The sequence below is a fragment of the Haliotis asinina genome, chromosome 3 (assembly GCF_037392515.1).
Source record: "Haliotis asinina isolate JCU_RB_2024 chromosome 3, JCU_Hal_asi_v2, whole genome shotgun sequence".
NCBI classification, from domain to species: domain Eukaryota; kingdom Metazoa; phylum Mollusca; class Gastropoda; order Lepetellida; family Haliotidae; genus Haliotis; species Haliotis asinina.
In genome coordinates this window covers 4,508,215-4,529,981 of record NC_090282.1, presented here as the reverse complement: position 1 = coordinate 4,529,981, position 21,767 = coordinate 4,508,215, and the positions used below count along the sequence as shown (strand labels likewise).

Here is a 21,767-nt window from a genome sequence, read left to right as displayed (position 1 = left end):
GTTGATGTTCCCTCAATGTTTGTTTATGTACAACAAACAAACATCGTGGGTACATCAACCCATGGGCCCCGTGGGACCAGTGAACAACGTACATGTACTTATCCCACCGAATACCTTAATATTAAGTCTGAATTGTTTGAAGCACGGCTCCAAATGTTTTTGTAGCCTCCGCTAGATTTTGCTGACAAGGAAAACAGATTTGGAGTTATCTCCCTTCCATCGATTTGCATTCGCAAAACATCGGTAATTTTCGACATCACACATGAGTCAATGTTATTCGAGGTAAAGACTGTGTTGCCATTGGCAGCTAGGTACATCTATGAGATAAACATCATGTGTTGGCCAATTTCCGGGTGTTATTTAGTATTTGAAGCACAGGATTATTTCATTTGTTTGCGATGCTTCTACGTGTCAATACGCAGCGAACAGTCTTGCAGTTTCCGGGAATCAAATACCATTTGATTATGTTTTTCAACCAATCAGATTGCAGAACACGGTGACTTTTGGTTTACAATGAAATGTTACCCACATGTAAGCGGGGTACATTGAAAATAGCAGAAGAGCGCTCAACCAATCAGAAAACAACATTTATGTGGGAGGTCAGAAAAACTGATATATGCGGCATGGCGTATTTTAAACAAGCCATCTAAAGTAGAACAGAAGGGCTCCTGGCCCGACGTGTCATGCTGGAGAAGTTCAAAAGTTCATGGGGTTTTCCAATGGTGTGTAATTACACTTCTATTAACTAATGAGACTTGAATAAAATACTTTTACCATGTATACTACGCATCGAAAGTTAAGACTCACAAGATTAGTGTAAATGTAGCCACTTCCTTCAGTCAACTGTTCTAAACTAGATTTTGCAAAACGGTTTAAAGATGTTGTTTACACATGAACAGATACATTATGATACAGATTCCTATCGTTGAAAAGATTATTGTCATGAGTTCAACAGTTGAAACTCAGTAAAAATTGGCGAACTCTCAACAAAACTTTACTGCTGTTCACATGCACGATGTGTGCACATGCTTTTCACCAATTTCATGCTTGATTCTTTTCATCAGCATACGTTTTGCGGTCGGTTCCCGTAAAGTTCATATATAATTATACGTAACATACAGTGAGTGTTGTAAGTGAGTGTAAACTTTTGATTGGTAGTCAGTTTCTCCTTACATGCAGTATCTTTTCACTGTAATCGGATCTGGAATCACAAGTAGCTGTTGTAAATCAGCAAGAACCGCTGAAGAATCTAAAAAAGACAATTGATTTTTTGTTTTCTTAGAAGCAATTGTGCATGCAGATGGATGGGGTGGGGTGGGGGTGGTGGTCATCCTTTGGTTCGTTTTACCCCACTAGAATGTGTACGGCATCTAATTAGTGCTGCACACTAAACGGTTTCCTAGTGTAAGCGTCCATCTGCAGATTAGTGGATCATCACTATCACGATCACAGGTCTAGTAATATAGACCGACATGAACGTTTCTCATTCTCCTAGATTCAGTGCTGTTGGGTGGTCGTTGTGACATGGTTCCATGTTCACAGGTTTTCATCTTTTTAACGATCTTGCCATCTGGTACATGATAACTATCCTCCATATTGTGGAGGATATCCATTATACATAGAATCAAACGTAAAAGTTATTAGATATTGGTTAGAATTATAAACAATGCCCTCACACAGATTACTAAGAAAATGTTATGCAATGACGATACTGTGTGATAGCCATGGACAACGTGACTGGTAACATAAAACACTCGTTATCATCTATCGGCCTCAGCAATGCCTGGCATCACAACCATTTGTAGAATCTCATTTGGTCTGTTCAGTTAAGCAAAGACAGAAATAAGACTTAAACTATATCTGTCTGTCTTAAATTCCTTCAAAACTGTCATCTAGTCTTTCACTAGGAAAAGATAAAAGGGTCCATATATACACAACAGTATCTTTCTTTTTTGACCGTAAGGAGATCGAAGTCTTCACTTGCGAGATTCCGTTGCTCTGCACATGATTTATGTGTTGAAACTACAATATGCTAAGAAATATAGTACGAAAGTAGAATGTGTCAAATGTGCAACGTGAGTGATGTCGAAGATGAATTTCACTTTTCATGTGCTTGCCCGTCATAGATATCGTCAAGAATATATAAAGATGTATATAAAGTTATCATGTACATCTCGCAACTCATGAGTTCATATCATAGATGCATAATTCCAGAAACTCACATTTAGGAAAATTGCCCATATATATCTTCACAAACTTTTTATTCTCAGAAAGAATGATCTAGTCCCATCACATGATTAATTAATGTTCTACAGGCCTGTGGCCTTCCAGTGTGAAATAAAGAAAGATTGATAACTATTTTAATTCATACTGTAATAGAATTTCATGTCGTTCGGAAGACTGTCAGATGTGTAAGTTCGCCCCCAGAAGAGGTTGAGGTTTAGGCTCAGCCTGAGGCTGAATCGACCTGATGAAGGAAGTAAGCAGGCTTCCTGGGAATAACCACAAATATGGCGCTTGTCAATGATTGACGTGGGTGTGAATGCCGATGAATGTCTGAATCTATTGGAAGACCATCCTTGGGTGATACATGGGTTAGGCATATGCTGCCTCATTGGCTCGTAGTTGGAACTGCTTCCTGAACTTTTCGAGATGTCACCAGACATGATTGTCTATTTGATACAGACAACTGACCTTTCACATTACATTAGTGATTAAAGTGGGTTATCAGGTCGCTAACCATCTACTCTTGCATAGACGAATACCTGCTATATAAATGGTGTTCCTGATGTTTTGTTCCTGTAGTTAATGCAAGTGGCAATGACAGACAAGAATCAGTCTCAATTATTCACCAAAACAAATTCCACTGGCGATAGCTGGAAAAGTATGGGTGGTGTTGGCGTGCGGGCCTGTGCATAGAGCTCAGGTCACAAATCAGCTGAAGTTAAGCAACGTCTAGTGCGGAGAGTGTATAGATGGGTGACAGTGGCAGCTGGACTCCTGACAGTATCAGTCCTGCCCCCAAACGAAGCACATGTGACACATGGTCTCACCTTAGGCAAGAGAGTTTGTTCAAAATTGCTCCTGGTCAGCCAGCAGAAACATGGGTACCCGGTGTGATATGTCATGTGACGATAACCTTCAAGCGCCTAACAGGTAGCTTGGGGTATCCAGGGTAATCATGCGCCCCGCTATTATTGATTGTTAGCGCCATGAGTACACCTGGTGTGCAGTTTGACGATATATAAATGGACACGCTATCATCAGTGTGTCACTGAACTCTGATTAGAAACGGTATATGGGTGATAACGTGTCACTGAACACTGATTAGAAACGGTATATGGGTGATAACGTGTCACTATGCACGACGACGGGTATGTCACTATAACTTTACTCAGTCTATCAACCATCGTTTTTCCACCGTTGGAATATTTTCAGGCAGCAGCGGCACTGGCACAGGGAACAGACACTCGCCGAATTTATTAGAGGTTTACATAGTCAGGTATTCATAAATATCATCTAGTTGTTCAAGCCTTCACTCGTCACGCCAAAAACATATATCCGATATAAAATTTAAAACTTGTTCATTAACGTTCTGTGTTTACATTCTTACACGCTGAAACTTGTCAGTGAAAATTTCTTTTTCATTACACCTCATCAGAGACCATATATTATATGGTCTCTGACCTCACCAAAGAAACACGTCATTTCTATCACAAAAGTACGTTACGTGATGTGATATTTGTTTCCTTTGATACACATACAATGAAAGTGTTGTACACCAAACATCACGACAGCAATGTAACAGTGGTTGATCGGGTGTGCTGTACCCATGGGTAGGGTAGAGATGTGCTTCAGGGCCATGAACTTAAACACCCGCTAAAGTGATTTCACATATCTAAATGGACATGCTCATTCACTCACAAAAGTCTTTGTCTGGAAGGAATTGTTAATTATTCAAAGCTCTGTCTGTATTATTCAATTTCGAGATGCCTGCCGCTCCCGTTTACGAGCTTTTCTATAATAGCCCGACAGTCTTCACGGTAGTTTCACAGTAGCCCCTTGAAGACAGGTCAGAAAATAATTACCTGGAGTCATACAAAAAGTAGAATCAGTCGATAATCGAAACACAGTCGCCCATTATGTATCTGACATAATAAGGAACCGAGAGCAAAGCTTTCAAGGTATTTATCAATTAGCATGATAGCTGACCCTCATATACGTGCTCCAACTCTGAGATGGACAATAAGCGTGAAGTCTGGGCTGACAGTCGAGGGGATGAACACGTTATATAATGCTGGGTGTACTTCCATGTCGGACCCCACACCCCCCACTGTGCTGGAGTGCCATGACCCCAGCTGGGAGGGATTATGGCGCATATCCGGACCGACTAGACCACCTCTGTAGAATTGCTGCAAGGAATGTATTTCCAGATCATCAGTATGACTCTTTATGCCCACAGAACGTAAAGTGGCGCAAATTTTTTTGTGAATTATAATTCATAATAATCGCACTTGGGTTTACAGCACTGAATACGTTTACCCGATTTTTTCATAACAACTTTCGTAAATATGTGAACTCGACGCCAGAGAATAACCAGTGTAAATATTACAGTTTCATTGCGTATACAAAGTGAAATAGCTGTGAAAATCTTGTGAACTGATCACCGAAACACGTGATGACGCTTGGTGTTGGAGAGAAAGGTTTATGTAAACAAAATGGCAAGCATTTCAGGAAAGTAATACGACTCTTTATATCCATTTTTCTAGTGAAACGTACATATATCCTGTAAGTAGCTACCGTTACATATATCCTGTAAGTAGCTACCGTTACATATATCCTGTAAGTAGCTACCGTTACATATATCCTGTAAGTAGCTACCGTTACATATATCCTGTAAGTAGCTACCGTTACATATATCCTGTAAGTAGTTACCGTTATTTCGTAAAACTCCCATGCCCCATACGTGATCTGAGACTCAGTGTTCATATTCTCCTTATGACCCTTGGTATATTTTGCCCGCTTCCCATTTTCGCTGTATGTTTCTCCTCCGACTCGCCGGTCCTATGTTTAAGTCATAAGCGTCAGTACAGAAAGGCTGGTTTGATCCCAAGCTCCGAATGTACTCGTTGTGGGTACAACGAAATATAAAGAATACAAAACAGACATGCGCACTCGATCATCCTTATGTAGTTTCAAATGATCTGCGTAGAATAGATGAGCGTTAGCTCTCATTCGTCTCAAACATCAATCGATGAAATGTTAAAAATATGTGGATATACGTCACCACTTATGGAGTTATGCCTTGTGTATTTCGACAATATATTGACTTTGTAATTCCAAACCGTTGTACGTTTGGGTTGGCCAAGGTCAGTGTCATGTTTTCCCACAGGGCTGTCACACTTCTCTTGTGACATTATAATCATGCCAAGACCAACCGTACCGCACCTAATAACATGAAGATATCACACGAAACACAAAATCACAAAATTAGCCGGTAAATGGTTGACATTTATCTGTCTTTGGTCTGACTGTTCATGTATCGATCGTGCAGCGTTTTCATCACTGCTCACAAGGCATGGCCCTCCAGAAGACTCTTTCGCAGCTACCGACCTGCTTCTCTGCACTCTTAGTGTGAAAAAGAGTTAAACAATATTTACTCATGTAGCAATCATATTTCACCATTCATGTCACTGGTGTTTTGCTTCCGCTTATTCTGTATGGATTTCGCCCAAAGATTTATGTCTGAGAGTCTTTTGTCTGACAAAGCAAATTGAAATTTTCTTAGGTGTAAATGTCTTGAGGTAATATATCTATAAGTAACCACAAAGCAAACTGGCGCCCGGAATGGTGTAGAGAACAAAACAATTTATAAAACGATTTGTTAGAAGTGTTATGTGTGATCAAGCAAACTATGGAGACATAGTGACAGGTGAAGGTTGCTTTGAACTGTTGGACTGCGTGAAGATACTTCTTCCGGTGAAGCAGTCAGCTGGACTATAGTTTATGTTCTTGCCTATCAACAGTAGGACGGATAGAGTGGCTGGATGATTGTAAATGAATTAGACAACACTAATTATTTCGTATGGTGAGTCCTCCATTCTTTTGAGGCTATCCATTACTTCTCAGTATCCATTTTTCTCAATGAAAAGGGTCTCTGTCCATGCTTAAGGCTTTAAACGGAGTGTGGAATGTCTTAGTTTGAGCCGCCCTTCAACATCAAGCTAACACGTCGTGATTTAACAAAAACCCAAACCCTAGCTGTCAGTAAGAAAAATAAAAACACACGTGTGTTGCCGTAGACGTTCATCACATTGACAGGGATTCGGAGCTTACAAACTAACAGTCATGTTGTTCCAGAGACGCGAGTCTTCAAAGACTGCATTCCTACGACTACGATTACATGTGTCACCAAACAAGGTGAATTATAACCAAAGTTTCAAGACGATCTTTTCGAAGTATTCGTAAGGTGTAGATACTCACGTGATTGAACATTGTTCAGTGGTATTGTGAGTTGTGGCGTCCATTGTTGAGGTCATATGACCATGTATTGTTACAAGTCCCAAAGATTACTCACGAGTTCTTTTAGGGTAATGTGACACAGTACTGTGAGCGCGTCATAGCGCAATAGACAATAGTCTGACAACAGACAGGAAGATTATCGAGTGTTTCATAAACACAGACTCATACATCATGTAATTGGGTGTCGGGACTTTGCAACGAACAGTACAGTTCACGTTGAAAGTTAATGTAATACATTGAAGCGCATCCCTACTATTGGCCGCCTACCAGACAAATGACGTTAGGTCGTAGCATTACAATCAATATGTGAAAAAAACTGTTCTAGCACTAAGAAAACATGAAGCCAGTTATCTCATACTTATAAAATGCTTATGTTTCTTTCCTGTTTGGAGCTAGCTGTGATTGACTCATTCTTTCCTCCAGGGGTTACATCCTGACCCTACCACGCACGCTGAGGGCTGGGGGAGAGGAGACATTCTGCGTGACGCTGCATGACGTTGATGACCCCGTCTTCGCCTTCACGCTGCGTCTGACACACAAGGAGACACAGGAACACCATGACTTTGAATATGAGATCACAGAATGTGAGTACATTTTCTTGTTGGAAGGGCAGTAGCATTGTAGGGGCGGTATTTACAAAGATGACATTATTTCAGGGCGATTAGTGAGAGAATTCTTCGATCAATACTGTGTCATAATGCAGTCATGCAGTAAAATATTACAATGTCAGGAGTTGAGTTGGAATGTAATCATTAGTGAGCTCATTTGGAATGCCATCATGTTTGCTTCCTCGTTTTTATGAATCGCCATGAGTAAATTTCTTTTCAAAATGGAACTCATAAAATATAATTATGATAAATGGAATTCATTTCAGAAGCCTTTGATTAGAAGAAATAATTCTACAACAGATAGTTCTCTTTACGGTGTGACACGTCAATCCTTTTACGTAAATCATCCATGAATTGACATGTGATGGTGCATAATATTTAGGACGTGCACTTTACACCACAGGCCCATGTTCGATTTTCTAATTGGGAACAATATGTGGATCCTGTTTCTGGTTCTCCCTGCTGGGACACTTCTGAAATGTTGCTGAAGGCCAAGTAACACCATACTCACCCAATCATCCAACCCGTAGGCGGCATGTTTCCATTGCCAGTTAGGACTGACGTCGTTTCATTCTTTTTTCAGCTTATAATCAGTGTTTGAAGTTCAAGGTTCCTATTGAGACGGGTGAATACAGCGTTCTCCTCCGTAATGACACCTCCACCATTGAGGCGACAGGAACAACAGAAGTTGAAGTGAAGACAGAAAATCTCATCACCCTGGTTCAAACGGATAAGCCAGTATATAAACCTGGCCAGAGAGGTAGGAAAAACACAGTATGATATACTGATCCGAAAAAAATACAGTATGAAACACCCCGGTACACAATGATTTGGTTTCCTGTATTTACACCCAGTTTCATAACGAACACACAATACATGCAGTCATGTGCACGAAATGCTTGGAAACATTTGGATGTATCGCAACAGAATCGTTGGACATGATTATCAAAGAGTACAATAGCATTAGCTGCTACATGATTCACTCCAGCCCCTTCAGCGTTAAAGACAGTATTTGTCGTGTGGAGAATTATTAGATGGATGCATAAACGTTATCAAAACGTGGCCAGTACAGTGTCAAATTGCAAACTTTAAGTTCTTTTACAACAACCAGTGTGTGGCCATCGGGGTATATAATGCATACCAGAATATGAATAATTTACCCAGCCACATGTACGTGGTCGACAGAGTTTTACCGCACCGGTGGAAGACAGCAAGATTGCAGCAAGATGTGTTTACTCTTCGCGATTTGCCACCACACCTACGGGACTCCAATGGTGTGAGCGTTTCTACTGAAGTCGAGACTGCTGAAGTGCGTAGTACACTCTGCCGACATCATAGACAGGCACTTTTGGGTCGGGCTTTAGGTGACATCAGTTGGATAAGCCAGGATCGGAATTGGGATCTTTTTACTGATGAATCGAAATACAGTCTGGACGTCACAAATCGTCGTGCCCGAATGTGGCTCAGTCAAGATGTAAACTTCAGGGTTTCAACGTTGCCGAATGTCAATTAATCATAATATAGGGAGGCACATTTGGATCATCAGTAAGTCTGAAGGAACCCGTCACCCAAACCGATCTCTGACTGCCGGGCACGATGAGGTCGACCTGAGTCCGTATGTTCCATCAATCGGACCAAGCTTCATCATCTGCGATGCTAACACACGGCCGCATAGTGTGAGGATATATGAACCATGAGCGGAAGATCAGCCCTCACCTCCAAGCAACACACGTGGGACGTGCGACAGAGGTCGCTTTCTATCCACTCCATGTCTCTACAGTAACTACATGAACTCCCCAGTGTGCGTACTCCAGGGTTCAACCAACTTCCCGTGGCAACCGTTAAGAAACTTGCTTGGAGCATGAGACGAAGGTGCCAACCGGGGATGGGAGTTGTATTTTCAACAATGAATTTGTTTCCGTGATTCTGGGTATTTTGATCTTCGTCAGGTACTCTCATTTTGACTCATTCTGACTGAGTATTGATCGTATGTTTTGTTTTTCTTGCACTGAGTTTGTACATTGCACATGTCTTCATGGGATATTGTCTTTCGCTATTTCAGTAGATGCACTCAGTGACGTGCAAGCTTAAGTATAAGAACACTGATCCCTTTAGTGGAGAGAAAGGGTAATCCTGTGTGTCAGGTCACTAGAGTACAAATATAGAACGTCCGTAACAAAACACATAGCCAGCCTTGACTGTCCTCGGAAACGTCTTCCGTTTGGTGTAAAGTTAGGGAGGCTTTATACGTATACGCCGCTTCTAGTACTACCGCAGCAGTTTCACAGCGGAGGACACCGGAAGTGTGATTACCAACTGGGCATCAAACCTGGGCCTTCGGCATTTCGAGCGAATGCTTTAATGGCTAAGTTACCCTATCGCCTCATTTGCTTCAAAGGACAAAATTAGCTCTGAAAATTATATGAATGAATAGTCGACAAAAGGCGTTTGCCAAAAGAGTGGCCCTATCGGTAACACCCTCCTTCGGTAACACCCTTCTTAGGGAACACCCCCCCCCCCCTTTCACAAATATACCTGAAAGGACTCATTGTGTCCCAAACAATCGAGTGATCGATTGACAGAAAATCAGATACTTAATATGAGTTTGGGAATTTTTATATTTTAACAACATATCTGGGGTCAGGTTTAAGATCAACTCTATAAATTCCTGGCGCTCCCTGCAGAAATACCATAACTATTCAAAGTCTTGTATATGAGGAATCTTAAGATCACTCTACTACAAGAATTAATTTACACGAGTGTAACAGATGTCTCACGGCCCTCCAAAACTTTTCCATCAAGAATTCATTTACATGAGTGTAACAGATATTTCACGGCCCTCCAAAACTTGAAATCGATAGTAATTTAATTTGGATAACTACAGGAGAAAATACAAGAACATGAATTGGTAATGAAGCATTTTTTAAATTATAATCTTCAATTACTTCCATTTCACCGGGCGTCCTGTCGTCTAAAATGTCTGATAGGGATTACCGATAATGTGTACAAGGAAGAAAAATATCCCATTCCTAAATAATTCTGGAGTTACGCAAGTAAAATCAAATCTGCAACACGTATTAACTAACAGAAGGAACAGGCGCTGGGTTTGTAATTAGCCTCATTTCACAGTATTTCCTTTTGGTTTGACGATCATATTTATAAGTAGGTCTGCGAAGTGGCAGTACATATGGCAGACATGAAGACGAATGATTGTGTTTTTGATAGACATATTCCGGGGTCCCATACATCATTCGAAATAATCGCCCAAATGAATCTCACAATTTCATGCACGATCTTTGTACTGAACTGCACTGCACTGTACACTAAGTCAGGCAATTGGACGATTGCAAACTGACGAATCGAAAAGTCTGGCAGCAAGGATCTTCAGCGTTCATCCCAGCACAATAACTCCATTGTGGGATCCATTTCGTCAAACAAATTCGACAAACGACCGTCCAAGATCAGGAAGACGTAGAGTCACCACGCCTACCAAAGATCGGCACATCCGGGTAACCCACCCACCTGGCCAACATCATACCACCCAGTACAAGAACAGTTTGGAGCCAGAAGAGTGTCCGATTAGACAATCAGGAACCGTCTCCGATAAGTAGGAAGTCGTGCCAAGCGTCCAAAAGTTGCCCACTCCTTGACACAACTACATCGACGTCGACGAGTGAGATCATGTAACACGGTGCTGCAATGGAACCTGGCAAAGCGGAGGCGCATATGGTTTAGCGATGAATCCCGTTATCTCCTCAGGCGACGTGATGGTAGAGACCGTGTCTACAGACGACGTCATGAACGTTTTGCTCCTAACTGCATCGGACAGATGGACAGATTCGGCGGTGAGAGTGTTATGGTGTGGGGAGAAGGATTCCACGACAAAACATCCAACGACTGATTCCATCTGTACCCATGAGGTGTCGGGCAGTGGTAGTGGTACTGACTTCAACACCACCTGGTGGACAACAGTAATGACTGTGATGACTGTTATTCTCGCGAAATATGGACAAGATAGCAATGCATTACTCCACAAAATTTCATTCATGTATCTTTGTTTTTCGCTGATCTACACGTCCTTGAATAACACGTCCTTGATGGCCTGATGGCCACCTGGTAAATTAAGGTATTGAAACACTGGTCTCAAAGAGATTCTGAGACGTTATGGGTCACGAACACCGTCTACTTGTTACCGTGTGAATATTCAGGGACAGATTAATCCCCGTCTGATTCAAGTGGACTTACCAGGGCATCTGTGATTGCCATGAGGAAAACTAGGGAAAATGAACCCGGTATTTGTCTCCCACTGATGATTCACGGACAGCACGCCCACCCCTTGTTTGCGTTGACCGGTTGCAATGTTGACTGGGCGTCCCCAGCGTGAGATCAGACTGGTACTTTGACATCGAACTGACAAAGATCATCTGTTAAGTCAAGCTGTAGTAATGCAGCTGGATTATCCGACCCATCACCATTGAACCTAGCGAGCCAGTATGGATGTGATTGTCATGGGGGATTCTGTGATTGGGGAGCTTTCACGTTTAATGATGACACGTGTTTGAATAACCACATGGTCATGACGTTATATGACATTAACTTGACAAATTGCCACCTGTCAGTGACATAGCGTGACGAGTAACGACTGACTTACAATGGAACACATGACACATAAGTAATAACGGTAGAACACAAGTATATTAACTAGCAAGTCTGTGAGCGAGCGATGGAGAAAGTGAGCAAATGTTGCTATAAGGGGCATCGATAATATTTCAACTTTTCATGGGTAGCCCAAAGTGAATGAGTGAGTGTATTTTTACGCCGTACTCAACAATGTTCCAGCATATAGTGATCAACAGCATGTCCAGCGCTCTACGCAATCTGGATTCGATGACATGTGTCGACCAAGTCAGCGAGCCTGACCACCCGATCCAATTAGTCACCTTTTTCGACACGCATGGATAAATGAAGATCAATTCTGACTCGGATCTTCACGAGTATGGACAGGAAGATGACAAAGGGAATACTAGTAATTTCAACTTTCCAACTGTCGAGTTTTCATTTGTGATTGACAATATCCTAGTATTGCACACCTTGGATGTCAGGAAGATGACAAAGGGAATAATTTCAACTTTCTAACTGTCGGGTTTTCATTTGTGATTGACAATATCCTAGTATTTCACACCTTGGATGTCCATATTTTACAACCTGGCGGTAGAATCGAGCATGATAGACGGAGATTCAAAGGATCATCAAAGCCAGTTTTCTCAAAAAACTGAAGCTATTCAGTTAGAATTCACTTAGTACTTCAGTTGGAAGGCATGTCTACCCTCGACTCACAGTTACATGAAATTACATGTTACATGACATCACCTTTCATGGACAGTGCTCCCAGCGTGCTCCATGGTGAACACCTTGTGAGTCAGGATTCGCTCGGAAGACTCTGATTTTACAGAGATTTCTTATATTCCTAGACATGCTTCTTCTGTGTGGACACAATTGCACGTCACCTGTATGTCTACGACAAGTGGCGTGTATGTGTGTACACACGACTAACCGTGGTGCTAAACAACTCTCTCACTCTTCCTGCAACGATTTTCCTGTATTGACCATGCTAGAATCATCTGGGGTTCTTATGTTCAGGGACATCTCAGGTGCTCGCGTCTAATACAGATATGATATGTACATAGCGTGAAACAACAGTCGCCCAGATATGATTCAGTGAATATCTTAATAACAAAATATATTTATTTTAATGTGTTCTTGAATGTCCCTGAGGACGGTCGTTTAATGTTGTTTAAGGAGCTGTATCAATCGCTTAAATATGAGGAAGTTCAGAATATTCGAGTAATATGCTATGTCCTATGCATGAGACTCAGCCTGCATATTGCCGTGTGTAATGCTACTGGCAGGAACAGCATGCTGTCCTATTTCGATTAAGTGTATATTCTGATACTGGCGTTAATGTGTCTGGGGGTACATTAAACCTATGTTTAAGGTTATCAATATATAGATCGCATGACGTCTATCTTGCACTAGTCAGTGTATCAGTATGCATGGTAACATAAAAATGCCAACGTGATCTGCAAACCTTCTTCTCTATGACAGTCATTGTCAAGTAGATTTATGAATTCTAGTTATACAGAAGTATAAATTTTCTAATATATTTATAGATATATTCGGATATCCGCGGCTTTGAACATCGTGAACATTTTTCAGTATCTCAACAATAAAGAAGTTACCATCTCTAAACTGGTTAATAGGACTATAGAAATATATTTGAACCTTTTATGCCTGTTTGTAGCCTTAACCAAGACTCCACACCTATCATAGACCTCATCCCAAACGCATCTTTCCCACCCCAGCACACGCATCTTTCCCACCCCAGCACACGCATCTTTAGCTGCCCAGCACACACACATGGCCCTGCCCAAACCACCAATCTTTAACCACCCAGCAAACATATTGCTACACCAGGCACACGCCCACCACACACATCTTTCTCCGCCCAGCACACGCCCACTACACACATTGCCCAGGTTCGATCTCCTGACAGAGTCACACCAAAGAAGCTATAGAGTCTGAATATTTATAAGTGACTCTAACCATGAGTGCCTGGCTGGCTACCGTTTGTCAAACCTGCATAATCCCCGTGTCGTACAGTCAGCAAAGCACAGCCGCACGTGCACACACAAAACTGTTGAAACAATGAACATGATGTAAAGCCTCATTTCACTCACAACACAACCTGAATGGCGGCTTCCACGGTTGAACGTGACAGGACGGGTTAAGTCGCCTTCAGCTGTGTTCGCGTACACGTCAGTGTCGTTTGGAAGTGTTGGCACAAAGGTTTCCATGTCGAAGAATAAAGTCATCAGTTGACTTGAGAAATCATTAACCCTTGCTCGTAATCTCTTGCCTCACAGCCTGTATTCCATTAGTGAGAGCAAAATCCTGCCGTTATAAGAGAGATGAATTGATAATTGATATGTTAGAACATCGTGGTGATTGAATATTACAGTGAATTACATATGAACATAAATAATCCCTTAGTCAATTACTCGAACGATGAAATGAGCTACACACACACGCATGCACACGAACACACACATACTCAGACACAGAAATATACACGCATGCATACATGCACACACGCATACATACATACATACATACATACATACATACATACATACATACATACATACATACATACAATTGGTGGTGATGAAGATAACGTCAGTGATTGTGATGACGACAACGACCACTGCTGATGACACACGCAGTTCTCCACTATCGCCCTAACAACTGCCTCCACTGATGACCCCACGGTGAACGTCAGGAGATATTACCTTTCTTTCTGGTGTTCTTGTAAGAAATCAAGCGGAGTGGTGAATGGATTGTTTCAGGCACAGCGATTACCAAGAGTGATTGGCCAGCGGGGAAAGAGCATTGATCGATTTCTCACTCTTACCTTGCATTTTAGTCTCTACAATCTAACTTTATACATGAAAATAAGACGAAGGAATCAAGTAATTAGAACTCTTGAGTCCGTTACTTTAACAAGACGTTGACATCCTGCCAAGGACAGCCCGCAGATAGAAACTGACTCTATATTTGCAGCCTGACCCGTCTTCAACTCTTGACATCAATCAGTTTCACCTCGCATACGTTTGGGACTGTTCGGATCTGAAGTTGTGACAGATTGTGAGACCGCTGTGTGATGAGCCGTCAGAAGGAAGGTAGCAGGCAACGTCACTCGACCTGAAGTCGCCTAAAGCGTGGCGTGGCGTGGCGTGGCGTGGCGTGGCGTGGCGTGGCGTGGCGTGGCGTGGCGTGGCGTGGCGTGGCGTGGCGTGGCGTGGCGTGGCGTGGCGTGGCGTGGCGATTGCATTGTGGCTTAATGACCTCGTGATGCAGTATTAGGTGGTCACTCGGCCGTGGTATGCCCACCCGATTCCATTTCAGATTTTGTCACTCTAAGCACTTTGCCTCAATCGATCTTGGCTCTCAGAAGTTGCTAACTGTGTCCAAATAACAGAGGTGACAGACAAGATATGTAGGTGATTTGTGAGTGCTCGATGTGATGCTTGTCATTCAATGTGTGATGGGCTAAGACACTGGTGCCATCGAAGGGACATCCGTGATTATCTTCTGTTTGCTTCTGCTATGTGAGACGAACTCGCTCCATCGTGATGACCAAACACTTTACCCAGTCGCCTATTACCAGCCGCCCTCTTGGCATCTGAAATGCTAGCATAAAAACTATTAAGCCACAATCCTGGCTTGAAAATAGGTCGTTGAGACGTCATTTATTGTTTATTGTTGCAACAAATCACCGCATTAGTAAAAACGTGCACAGAAACTCTGCAATACATCATGGTAATTCCATGCATCATGCATCTCAGATGGGGCGAGGCCCGCTCGTTCGATCTATCATTCAGATTGTCCATCTACGTGTTAAAAGCCTCTGTGGAGTTCTAAACTTCTCACACCGTACGGCAAGCCTACATCTAAAACCACTTGTCTAAATGAAGTGATCAGTAACACAAGTCCTCGGCGTCTCCTGTGGTGATAGTCGGGCTGTACATTACCCACTGCGGGAACTCGACAGTTTCAGCTCCGTCTCATGACTGGTTTCACAGTAACCGTTCGGTGTGGGATTCTTTAGTTTCAAACATTAGAAATTTATCAGGTTATCCTGTGCCGTGTCCATGTTGTCATCACTAGATTCCATTAGGTAATTAGGAGGAGTTTTTACCAAAATGATGTAGTGTATTTGAAGATGCTGGTGACAGTGTGAGATGGAGTGGTTTCCACAGAGCATTTAGTTTCTTTTTCTATAAGTGTCGGGGACATCGGAGGTTTATGTCATGTGCAGAGATGCGTTGTTAGGGTTTATGTGTTCTGTTGTGGTGTGTGTGCGTGTATGTGTGAGAGAGTGTGTGTGTGTGAGTGTGTGTGGTTTATACGGGGTGTTGAGGAGTGTGTGTGAAGGTGAGTGAGTGAAGGTGTGTGTGTGTGTGTGTGTGTGTGTGTGTGTGTGTGTGTGTGTGTGTGTGTGTGTGAATTATAGGGGAGGGGGCGGGTAGAGATATGTGTTTAAGATTTATGTGGGGTATAAGGATGTGTGTGGGTAGAGTTTTTGTGAGGTTAGTTTTGGTGTGCAAGTACTTGCTTGTCAATTATATGCGCTGTAAATCTTCTGCAGCGTTTTTCATGTACTTTGGTTTAAGAATGAGCCACCCGTGCGTGCTGTTAAAACTATATGCTCACAACGAAGGACAAAATGCCAAGTTAAACGATCGGCAGCACACTCGATGACACAGTGCACCAGATAATGGGCGATAAATGATGTGCCCCTGTCTGCCGGATTTGATAAGGAAGGCATGAAACATAATTTTCGCCTCTAATTACGGAATTTCTCCCGACGATTCGGAAAATTAGGTTCTTATTATGTCATTTTCCAGGATGTTCTTTCTAATTATTGATTTATTTTTCAGTGCAGTTCCGTGTTCTAACACTAACAAGGGACCTCAAGACAAGAACCGGCGTGGTAGGCACACGTGACAGTTCTATACAGTTCGAACATTACACACAATAGTCTGACGTTTTGTTTTCAAACACAGCATTTTCTTTGTTTCGTCAATCCACATGCCAATGTAAGAGGAGTAAAACATGTTTCAACGATCAATACATTCCATGAGGCCCTTTCAGGGACAGCCTCATACACCATCTAGGAGATCTGGTGGTATTGTGCAGGACATGGCTGTCTGACATGCACCGTCCAGGAGATCTGGTGGTGTTATGCAGGGCATGGCTGTCTGACATGCACCATCCATGAAATCTGGTGGTGTTGTGATGGACATGGCTATCTGACTTGCACCATCCAGGAGATCTGGTGGTATTGTGTCGGACATGGCTGTCTGACATGCACCATCCAGAAAATTTGGTGGTGTTGTGCAGGACATGGCTGTCTGACATGCACCATGCAGAAAGTTTGGTGGTGTTGTGCAGGACATGGCTGTCTGACATGCACCATGCAGAAAGTTTGGTGTTGTTGTGCAGGACATGGCTGTCTGACATGCACCCTCAAGGAGATCAGGTGGTGTTGTGTCGGGCATGGCTGTCTGACATGCACCCTCAAGGAAATCTGGTGGTGTTGTGTCGGGCATGGCTGTCTGACATGCACCCTCAAGGAGATCAGGTGGTGTTGTGCAGGACATGAAGGTCTCACTTCAAGTCCATGAGATGACTGTATTGTCAACTACGATACTATTTTCGTAATTATTGTATCCTAACAAATAACATTGCCGGCAATATCTTATTCGGGTATGAATTGATAAAATGAAAATTGTTTTTTTTTTCTGTTTAGATTCAGAGCATCTTCATTAAGACTCCAAACGACATAAGAGTCAAACAATGGCTGAATGTTCAATGTCAAGGTCAGTAACTCATGTCTGCTTGCACTAATTGTGTTTTCATGTGCACACTCTCGCTCCCCTTACCTCTCTCTCTCTTTCACTCTTTCTTGCTCTCGGTGGATTTATATTACGCGATGAAACAACATGATTACAATCATGGCGGATGGAAATCGCATGGTCAGTATATATACTGGCCTAATTGTGCTGCCCGTGTTTGTAGGAGTGACCAGTTTCAAGTACCCCATGCCAGCAGAGCCCACGTTAGGAGACTGGATTATTGAGGTGACCATTGACGGAGAGACAACATCACAACCCTTCAAGGTGCAAGAGTACGGTAAGGGTATACTCATTCCTGGGTTGAACGTTTAAATCCCTCGAGGTTGACAGTGAATGTCTGCATAAAGTTTGTTGTCAAATGTTTTTCGCTGGCCTGTGATCTTGCTGCGTCCAAGCGTGTTATGGTCCGAATGTCCACCTGATCATGTCCGTTGGTCTGACGGCCTTGAACTATTGAATCCCATGTTCTGTCCTGGAGTTTGACGCCCTCAAAATATTGAATTCCGTGTTCCACCCGATTATATCCCTTGGTCTGAGGCCATTAAACTATTGAATCCCATGTTAGACCCGATTATATTTCAGTCTGGCGGCCTTGAATTTGAAATAGACGAGAGGGTTGCCGATGGCTGCAGGAATTGGCTGTGGAGAGATGTTTGGCCAGTCAGTGTCAGTTCTACTCTCGATTATGTCACTAGGTTTATCGGCACCGTGCTCGTTATCAGAACTGTCAACCTCTGACACCTGTGGCATTTCGGACTTTCCGGACACGTGGTATGGCATTAAATAGAACTCACTCACGCACACACAATACTAACTCACCTTTCTCTTCGCTTACAGTGCTACCCAGGTTTGACGTTCAGATCATGCCTCCACCCTACCTCTTGTCCAACGCCTCCTCCATTGACGGGAAAGTCTGTGCCGAGTATGTATTGTAACGAGCCTCCCGAATAGTTTAATGTTTGTTACAACACTGACAGACGCAAGCAGGTTTTTATGTTTCTTATCCTAGTAATGTACATTGTGATCTCTTTTCGCTTGGCTTTCGGGTCAAAAAGGGAAAAACACGTTGGTCTGGTTTGAACGCTACCTCTTGCAGCAATATCCGTATATTCTAACACAGAAGCGTTCCTAATACTGTAACACGACACGCGGTGACATACCTTGTGGAACTGGTGCCGCTGTGTAAGTCCCACAGTTGCTGGATATTCTGTCAGTCACTTCTTCGTGGTCGAAACTCTTCTACAAACCCCGTGATGAATATTCAAATCTATATGTTCTAAAACGTTATTCATCGGACGTTTATCGGACTCCCCAGAAGGAAAAAGAAGGTCCTAAATAAGAACTTGTAGGTAATGATGTATGTAGACACAAACTGTGCCATCAAAGCCAAACCACGTGTTTGGTGGTCGGCAGGTCATCAGGGACAGTTGCGGGTGTCTACGCGGACAACATACCCTCATAGTATCGGTCACTGGTTCCAGGTAATTACAACCTTATTTCACATAGATGTAACATTGCTGAGTACGGCCTTTAGAAACACAGAACATCGGTATCGTGCAGCATTACTGAAGCGGTAGCAACACATTTCTTCGGAACCTATGTTGCGTGTAGATCTTAACTGACTTGCGTCTTTGTTGTCTTTGTGTATCAAACACGAACTGCTGAAACTATGATTACATTGAAATCTATTGCCATATCTTATGCAGTCTGAATTTTGTGTTCGTGATACTCGTTTCATTGCACCGACATGAAACGTCACTGTCATAGACAAGCAAAGATGATCCCTGACATACAGCCCTGGATTATACTTGGAAATCAGTCAGCGTAATATAAATTCACACGCTAAGGTTCCGCGGGGAATCATAATTATGTGTGATACACCTAAAGATGGCATTCAGCGAAACATGGAAACAGAATTGAATTGTTAAATGTCGCTGGCTGGCTAAAACGCATTCGACAGTAAAACCCTTGCGGATTTTCTGAAAGGAAAGCATCGAGCCAGTGTTGAGTCAAGTGGGGATCGGGTGGTCCTCTACAGTCTGTCTGTGCAATATATCCTACATGGGGCGTGTCCTATCAACCGCTGGCCAGTCTTGTCATGACTTTATTGCATGTCGCAGTGATGTTCATAGGGGGAAAGTCCTATAAGCAGCGTATAACACCATTCACACTCTTTAGATTTACGTAAGCTTACACTTCCTATGTTTGTCACGACTAATTCCGAACTCACTGATATCGCCAAGCAGTATTCTCACTTCCGGGTTTACTGTCATCACGCGCTGATGTAACAGGCAATCTATTCTAAGCGGCGTTGAACCCTGTGATGTAACCGAGAAATGGTTCCAAGTGGCGTTAAACCCCGTGATGTAACTGAGAAACTGAGAAATGCCAAGTGGCCTTAAATTCAGTGAGTTTGTCAGTGACGTTTGTCAGTGCCACCAAACCCCGTGGTGTACATAAAACCCGTGGTGGAAATTAAAAAATGGTGTCAAACCTTCAACTAACCTGCACATATCGCCTGTCATGTAGTATACCTTGGTTGCTTGGTGTATGCTTCTACCTGTCTATCCGGAACATTGCTAATAATAATAATATTATCATTACTCATCACCTACTGTTATAGATACACGTACGGCAAGCCAGTGGCCGGCTATGTAAGCTTAGAGGTTTGTCTCACCAGCTACGAGTCGTCAGAACGGCCGTGTTACATCGAAACCGTGAAGGTAAGGCATCAGGGATGAAGCTGAATCTCATCAAATACATGTCAATGGACCAATGACGACATGCGGTCAGAGAACGTAGGCTGTACCTAACAGACACTACGATTTGGTTATTACGTCCTGAAGACCGCCTGCGTGGTGTAGTGGCTAGAGCGTCCGACCGTAGTGCGGAAGGTTGTGGGTTCGATCTTCGGCCGCGTCATACCAAAAGACGTTAAAATATGGTACTTGTTGGCCCCTAACTGGCGCTTGGCATGAATGGACACAATAAGGACTGGTCGGCTCGGACTCAGTATACTGTATCTGAGTGGGGTATTCATGCTTAACTGCGGCATAGTACCTCAGTGGGTTAGCGCAAGAAGATCAGCTTAAGTCTGGGCTAGTACAAGCAGTCACACAAACACACGCATGCACGTTGTCATATGAGTGAAATATTCTTGAGTACAAAGTTGAACCTTATTACGTCCTGAATGTAACACGGAGGGACGGGTTGCCACGAAGTACACACGTAGACACGTGCTCGAAGCTTAATCTGCGGGTCTTGTGGATAGAGTGTATGTCAGACGGTCCTGGGTTCGATACCGGGTTGCGTTATACCTAAAATCGTTACTTTGTCCGAAGACACAATGATAGACAGACAGACAAGCTCATACATGCACGACACTAGACAAGCTCAATAATCTTGGCTCTGAATCCCAATTCACCTTAATGCCTATATTTGTCAGCGCTGTATCGGTATAAGCAGAAGCAGTATGTAGTAGCAGTAGGTAGTGGCAGTAGGTAGTAGCAGCAGGTAGTAGCAGTAAGTAGTAGCAGTAGGTAGTGGCAGTAGGTAGTGGCAGTAGGTAGAAGCAGCAGGTAGTAGCAGTAAGTAGTAGCAGTAAGTAGTAGCAGTAGGTAGTGGCAGTAAATAGTGGCAGTAAGTAGTAGCAGTAGGTAGTAGCAGCAGGTAGTAGCAGTAGGTAGTAGCAGTAAGTAGTAGTAGTAAGTAGTAGCAGTATGATATGGCCAGTATATTGAATGCTACAAAGTTGTCTTTGAGCTCTTGGCGTTCACAATGGTCATATTCGTTCTAGACCGTCAACACTTCTTCTCATCTGACATTACCATGACATTAGGAACTTTCTTTTAGTTTCATAGTAGCGCACGTTGTGTGTTGTAAACTGATGAATCTATCTCCAGTTCGATGGCTGCTACAATTTCTCTATCAACACCAGCGAGGTGGAGATGGCCAACCGTAAATACTACTTGTATGGCGCCACGCTTCAGATCAACGCCTCTGTTCGGGAAATCAATACCGGTATGTCGACTTGATGTCATTGGCAATATTCTATATCTGAATTAAGCATTATATTCCTACAAGTAAAATTATTATCTGTGTTTTTGTATTATCAGAATCTATTTTTGTACATCATCTGTCAGTCACATTTCGTTTCTTT

At 42.8% G+C, this 21,767-nt stretch overlaps 1 protein-coding gene across 2 annotated transcripts in view; it reads left to right on the top strand.

The window, feature by feature from the left end:
• Window positions 1-21,767, top strand: part of LOC137277327 (alpha-2-macroglobulin-like protein 1) — a 63,124-nt gene that overhangs the window by 11,178 nt on the left and 30,179 nt on the right. For both annotated transcript variants that reach the window (XM_067809011.1, XM_067809010.1), the window contains exons 2-9: window positions 6,946-7,106; window positions 7,714-7,890; window positions 16,631-16,683; window positions 17,503-17,572; window positions 17,772-17,885; window positions 18,446-18,530; window positions 20,232-20,331; window positions 21,511-21,628. In XM_067809011.1, coding sequence (XP_067665112.1) covers window positions 6,946-7,106; window positions 7,714-7,890; window positions 16,631-16,683; window positions 17,503-17,572; window positions 17,772-17,885; window positions 18,446-18,530; window positions 20,232-20,331; window positions 21,511-21,628 — 878 coding nt within the window. The remainder of the gene's footprint in view (window positions 1-6,945; window positions 7,107-7,713; window positions 7,891-16,630; window positions 16,684-17,502; window positions 17,573-17,771; window positions 17,886-18,445; window positions 18,531-20,231; window positions 20,332-21,510; window positions 21,629-21,767) is intronic.